Here is a 6748-nt window from a genome sequence, read left to right as displayed (position 1 = left end):
ATACTCTTAGTTGGCTGATATTTTATGATTAATCTTGTTTTAAAGATAATATAACTGTTTAAAGTAGCCTATTGGCAAATTAAATTAAAAGATCTGTCAATTAGCCTACAAAATGATGCATACTGATACATATGTATTTACATGCATACAGTAAGAGAAATACTTTCCACTCCTTGGTGTGAATTTATCAACATAAACATTAAAGATTACTGGAAAATAAAAACAATGTATGTTTTAGTGTTAAACATACTCAAATTACACAATAAAAAATGCTGTTTTTCTCATTATTTGTACATTCAAGGAAAATACAAGCTGTTCAGAAAAGACAAATAAACCAACTTTTGGTTTTGTAAAAATTTACATTTTTTTTTGTTTTACTTCCTTCCATGGAGCAAACTTTGCTCTCCTGGCATGAGCTCTCATGTCACATGACAACTGCAGTTGCAAGTGTACGGTTAAAAAAAAAAATCCTTCATGCTACATTTTGTGAGGTGTGGTGGAAATGAAAGTGGCCCCTAGGGACAGGTGTTCTTTTTATGAAAGATGCATAAAATACTAGTTATTTCACAAACACATTCATTAATATAAGGAATTTGTGTCATTTGTCCATAAAGTTATTATTAGATTAAAGGGATTGAATGTCCAAAACCTGGCCCAGGGACAAAGATAATAATTGAACTATCATTTAATTTTGGTAGGTTCTTCCTTTAGTGATGAAGGGATGTTCTGTCCTGGAATTAACACCAGCCCTGGGTTTGTCCCTGTAGTCATTTCATTAGTCACAATATAATTTCCTGCATATTCAATGTATTACCACAATGTAAACTTAAATAATGAAAGTCTTAAAACTAGCAAAACCTGACTGGTAATAAGGATGTAAACACCAGTCTGAGATGAGCAGCTGATATTCTCATGTACTCTTCCCATCCCAAAAGTGTAAACCTGCAGACATCACGGCAGCTCTTTTTCTGTCTTGTATTGGTTAAGAGTCGACCCGGTGCAATTCACAATATTGCAACAAAGACTGCAATAAGGTGAAAGATTTTTGTCACTACAGGGCTCCATATCTGAGAAGTGACACGTTGTGAAACCGTTACTGAAAGTGCTTTACAAGTCATCAAAGTATGGCAGAAAGCTGACAGAACAGGAAACCATATACAATATTTACCAACATGTGCAATATCTTGTGGTTTTACTACAGTTTGTCCTCCATATTTTGAATAGCAACAGTCTACACATTCATCATTTAGATTTTATTAACAGGGTGTCCATTTCTATACATAGCTTTCCACTATTCCATTCACAGTCAAGCCAACACCAGCTGAACTGACATGAGCAAGAGCATAGTTGCAACATATCAACATTTGTTCTTACGCCACAGTTCTTTTCAGTACGTGACCATGTTTTTTGTTTTGTTTTTTTTTCTGATCACAAATGAGGATAATGATCTGCTTGTTTTTGTGGTAACTGAAAAGTCCCATATTAGCATTTTATTGGGTCTTTGTGACGTAAAACCAGTACAGCAATAAATGGATGGTATTCGGTTGAATAACACATACACAGACATGAGAATTTATGTTTGATGCTTATCTAGGGTATCCTTTCCAGCAGTAAAAAAGCTTCTGATGAAGCAAATGGACAATCATGATTAGACCAATTCAATATTTTCAGGATTTGTCCTCCCCACAGTGTTTCTACACAGTCCAATGCTGTCTTCCTCAATAAAAAGAAATTAAATTCTGTGTAACAGCAGACGAGTGGAAATGTTGAAGTTCATTTCTTCTTGGTCGCTCTTTTCCCCTCTCCTTTCTTTGGTTTTCCTTTTCCTCTTAGTTTCCTCAGGCGACGCATCTCCTCTTTGAAGTCCTCATGCTCATCTCTGGAAAAGGATGGAAATACTTTATCAGAACATAAACCATGCTTACGCAGTCAACTGCCATTCTAGTTCAATACTTCATGTGTAGATTCTCTAGATTAAATCCTTGATACAACCATGTACTAGTAGCAGGCAAGGGGAACATCTGTAGAACTGTTAAGATTTACGACGTAATGTGGAAAGGTAACTGTGTTAAAAAGAACCACAGAATGATGAGTATGGCATGACTGTTGTACAAGTTGAATTAATGTGGGGATGCACATTATACTGAATTGACCATTTCACAGTTGGGGGATTCTATGCTACATACCATATTTGATAAAAAAGGTAAATAAAAATAAAAAATCTCATAATCAGAGGTAGTAAGCTCTTCATGTATTGTCCTCTGCCTCCTGATTTGAGGGAACCAACTAGATTTTTAGAAACCCCTGGATAAAATAAAGTATTTTACTGTGGAATATTTATGTGCCATAGAATGAATACGGTGTTCAGGTTTACATTTGGACTGTGACAACATGTTTTTTTGCTCTTTCTGCCCCACAGTAAGTGTGAAATGAAACAAGATGCAAGTAACGTGCATTCTTTCAGGTTTAATTTCAAGGGGTTGAAATATAATACCATATGAAACATTTAGAAATTCCAACAATGGTTAAATACTTGTTTTGAGATTACCAAATCAAGTTTGCAGCATTTGGGTGAATCTGGATGTGCCTATACAATTGAGAATTCATCCAGGTGCTTCTGTCACATCATCAATAAACACTAGTGATCCTGTGAAACTGGAAGCCATGCATGCTCATGCTATCGCACTGCCTCCTTGGTGTACTGTATGCTTTGGGTTCCTATCCTTTTCCGTACAAAGTCTAATCTGGTCTTTCTATTTCTATTTCTATTGACTTGGTTAACAATAAGTCTTGTGAATGGGTTTTTCTTTACCATGGAAAGTTGTTGCCATGCTCACCAGTGCACTGTGCTGATGTTATCACCATCTCTGAATGGGTCTCAATGCTGTGCAGCAACAGCCTCCTGAAATTGCGGCCAAACTACTTGCAAATTGCATATGGTATAACCTTTGTTGAACTTGGTTATTGAAAAGAGCATGATATGAGATTAGGAACTGGTTTTGATTTTTCAATAAAATACTAGAAATACTAAAACTGTGTTACTATCCAAATAGCTCAATTGCATCCCTTGACCCAAGGTGTTATTAAGGTGTTATTTTGCTGACAACTGATTTATTTTTCTTTAATATTGACCACATACAAATGAAATTATGTCTTGATATCTGCAGCCCTGAACTTACAGTGCGGTTATTGTGTTATGCATAAAGTGGTATTTAAAAGACAAAAAAAAAAAAAAAAAAAGATTTTCTGATTCAAATCGATCTTTATTAGAAAAATCTGATATCCATTCATAAAATCCTTTGATAACTAATTTGGAAACAGAAGTATTTTTAAATGAATTAATATTGAATTGATTGAGGACCTTGTGAATACAAAGTGATTTAGGAAATAAGCAGTGATACTCAGTCCTACAAATATACCAATATCAGCCAGTTTGGTGTTTGACAACACAACCGTGTGTAAAATACAGAAAGTAGTATACTTCATAACAAGCCCATACATTTTTTTTTAGATTCAATTTTAGTCACAAGAAACCGGCATCAACATTAAAGGGTAGTTTTTACAGTACCTGAAGAGTCCCATGAACCTGAGCTTCTGGGTCATGGCATAGTAAATCTTGTGTTGTGGATACCAATCATAAACCTCTTTCCTCTTGGCCAAGGGAGGCTCCTGGAACAGCTTGACCACCTTCATAGATTTAGAGTCTGTCGGACGAACAACTTCTCCAAAGATGTGGGCACTCAGTCTGGCCATCCGTAATGCATAGTTGGATAGACCGGCCATGACTGATAAGCAGAACACAAGTTCACAATCACATGAGTGGGACATTACTGAGCATGGAAAGAGTACAGTAGTACTTTTATATATTGTAACATTCATTTCTTAAATAAACAGCCTTCATTTTGGACAATAAACCCACCAATAAGAGAAAAATATATATATATTTTGTAAACCAATGCTTCTTTCAGCTGCACCACAATCTTCTCTTGTGTTTCCTTCTACAAACAGAGAAATGCTATCTCTGGACTGCAAGTGTCTACAGTTGTCTACATTAGGACTTCCAGACAGCCTGAGACGCTTTTATACGACTTAAAGGATACTAAAGTCTTGCTTCTGTGACCATGCAGTGTTTGTACCTATTCATCAGTGGTAATATTTAATACGGTGTGACTTTTTTTTTTTTTAGTAGAAGCTTTTCAGCCGACTGACCATGTTAATTCGACAGTAGAGCCCGTCTAAGAAAGATCACTTTGATTGGCTGTCCAGCTTAGCAAATGAGTACACAAGGGAACTGGAAGTGGAAGACACACATGACATGGCCATTTGAAAATAAAAAAACTGTACCAACCAAACAACAAGCATGATTCAGTAGAGGCCAGCTCTGTTGACGGGTTTAACTGTCTCTCTAGTCCTAGCTCTTCTCGTTTCCCTTTTACTACTGTGAGAGTTACTTCCTCTCATGCATGTGCAGAATGTACATGCTAGTTGGCCATTGTCTGTATACTTTGTGATGTGTTCAAGTGCAACATTTTCGCCCAGACACAGGCGCTGTGAGGCACAAGGTTTGGTGAGTCCGGACTCTCCAGTATCCTGTTCTGTGAATTTTCCCAGTTTGGGATTAATAAAGAAACTATCTATCTATCTGACTATCTATCTGTTCATCCTGCTCGTGGCAAGTCTAAGATCTCTTTTTTGTGGGTTCACAGCAGATGCTTCTGCACTGCACATAATAGTCTTGCAATTATATCTGAAACACACAATCAGGCATAACATTATGACCACCTGCCTAATATTCTGTAGATCTCCCTTGGGCCTTTGGGTCCAGTGGGTATCTACAGATACCTGATCCCAAGCTGATCAAGTATCTGTGGATGCTAGACAGTCTAGGGAATCTGGAGGCCAGGTCAACACCTTGTGCTGTGTTTCATGTTTTTTGAGTTGTTCCACGACTGTTTTTTGTGTGCGTGTCTGTGTCAGGCTGTATCCTGCTGGGGATGGCTGCCGTCATCAACGACTGTCATTGCTATGGGGTGGGGGTGTCTGGTCTGGTCTAGGTGGGTGATACATGTCAAAGTAACATCCACACGAATGGCAGGTCCAAAAGTTTCTCAGCAGAATACTGGATTGTCACAAGATGGTCAATGGTATTTCCTTCTCCTGTCAGTGGTCTTAATGTTATGCCTGATCTGTGTATTTAATGAGTAAATATACTTTGATAATGTGGTAATTAATGAACTGCTGCCTTCACATTAACCTCATGACCTTGTGGTTATATTCGTTCGTTTCGTTACACACGAAGTCCTGTACACAAAATCGTCGGCATCATAATGGTAGCTTCGGTAGCTACATTTTGAGAAGACCACTGCGAGGCTGCACCAGTGGGCTGCACTTGGATGCCATCGAGGCTAACAGCTAGTAAGCTAACGACCGGGTAACTCAATGGAGGACAGCATGTAAAGAGATACCAAAAAAGTAGGCCTTTGGGAATATTAGTATTTAACCCATACAGATTATACAACTATAAATACCACTCGACACACATAACATATTAGCGTTCCATTAATTTCCGTACTCTCCGAAAACGTCAGCAAACACGTCACAACTGTAAACTCGGACCCTATTGAACATTTCCAGTTAGGAGGTTGTGAATACCGTTCACATGTCATGAACTCCTCGTTATCGCGGTGAAAACGGACACATCTGAAGGCAGACAATAACGTACATAATCATATATTGTGCGCACGGATCCTGTCCCAAGTGAATGCAACAGTAAATAACATAGCGTCTTACCTGGGTCTGAAGCCAATGAGTTACACCACACTGATGTTTGGTGAAACACCCTACAGTGGTTAGTAAAACTTAATGAACTCTGTCTGAATGATGACAGAGTTCAACAAACAGTTCCCACGTTTTCCCCACCGTTAACCTTCACAGCATTGACAGCAGTACTGCCGTAACAGGCTCAAGCGCGCATGACACATTTTCCGTGGAGCTGATTGGTCAATTGTTTTCACTTCCTGTTTCATTATAACGTTAGTATTTTATGGCCATTATCATAAACGACGTATACATCTTACTGAAACATCCACTACTGCATGCACTATTTCTCATTAAAAGTAACGTACGCAGTCTGTAATTGTCGACGAAGTCTGCTTTATGTTTTAATTTCATCCAAGCTCTGACCGGAAGTCCGTCGCTCTTAATAGTTCCGTGGGATTGACAGAGTTCATATGCAGTTCCGCTTTTCAAGACGCGAGTTAAGGGCCAAAGTGAAAATTTCAAAAGATAATGAGAGATTTAATTAAAACTGCTGTTTAGGTTATCGTTTCCAATTTTTCCGGTTTATCGATTTGTCTTCCATCTGACTGTGCATTATCAATGTAACTATCCCTAAATCTGCACAGCCAACTGTGACTAGTTCATGGCATTTAGGAAGAAGCAGCCCTGTCTTTCTGTACAGCACACACAACCAGTCAATCAGTTTTTAAGAACCACACATTTTTCAGCATAATGTTTCTGAGTTATTTTGACCATCCCAGCATGCTGAACAGTGATGGACAGGTTGGATTAATCGTATCAGCAGAATAGCAGCTGCATCTGGGTGGATAATGGAGGAGGACTGCCTATGTTTCTCTGATACTGAAACACTTGCAACACCACAAAAAATCCTTAGTGGGTGCTTAAATATACTGGACAATCACTCATGCCATATGCCTTTGAGAGGAATACATTTACTGCTGAGACATTT

The 6748-nt window shown here is 38.2% G+C and overlaps 1 protein-coding gene across 1 annotated transcript; it reads right to left on the bottom strand.

The window, feature by feature from the left end:
* Nucleotides 1-292: 292 nt before the first annotated feature.
* Nucleotides 293-6061, bottom strand: mrps33 (mitochondrial ribosomal protein S33). Its single transcript, XM_084573260.1, has 3 exons — nucleotides 5791-6061; nucleotides 3569-3785; nucleotides 293-1879 (listed from the first exon to the last, which is right to left on the bottom strand). The coding sequence occupies exons 2-3, from the start codon at nucleotides 3781-3783 to the stop codon at nucleotides 1774-1776; spliced, it is 321 nt and encodes a 106-aa protein (XP_084429386.1). The 5' UTR covers nucleotides 3784-3785; nucleotides 5791-6061; the 3' UTR covers nucleotides 293-1773.
* Nucleotides 6062-6748: the final 687 nt, after the last annotated feature.

This window comes from Chelon labrosus, assembly GCF_963514085.1.
Source record: "Chelon labrosus genome assembly, chromosome: 23".
NCBI classification, from domain to species: domain Eukaryota; kingdom Metazoa; phylum Chordata; class Actinopteri; order Mugiliformes; family Mugilidae; genus Chelon; species Chelon labrosus.
This window is presented reverse-complemented; position numbering and strand designations above follow the sequence as displayed.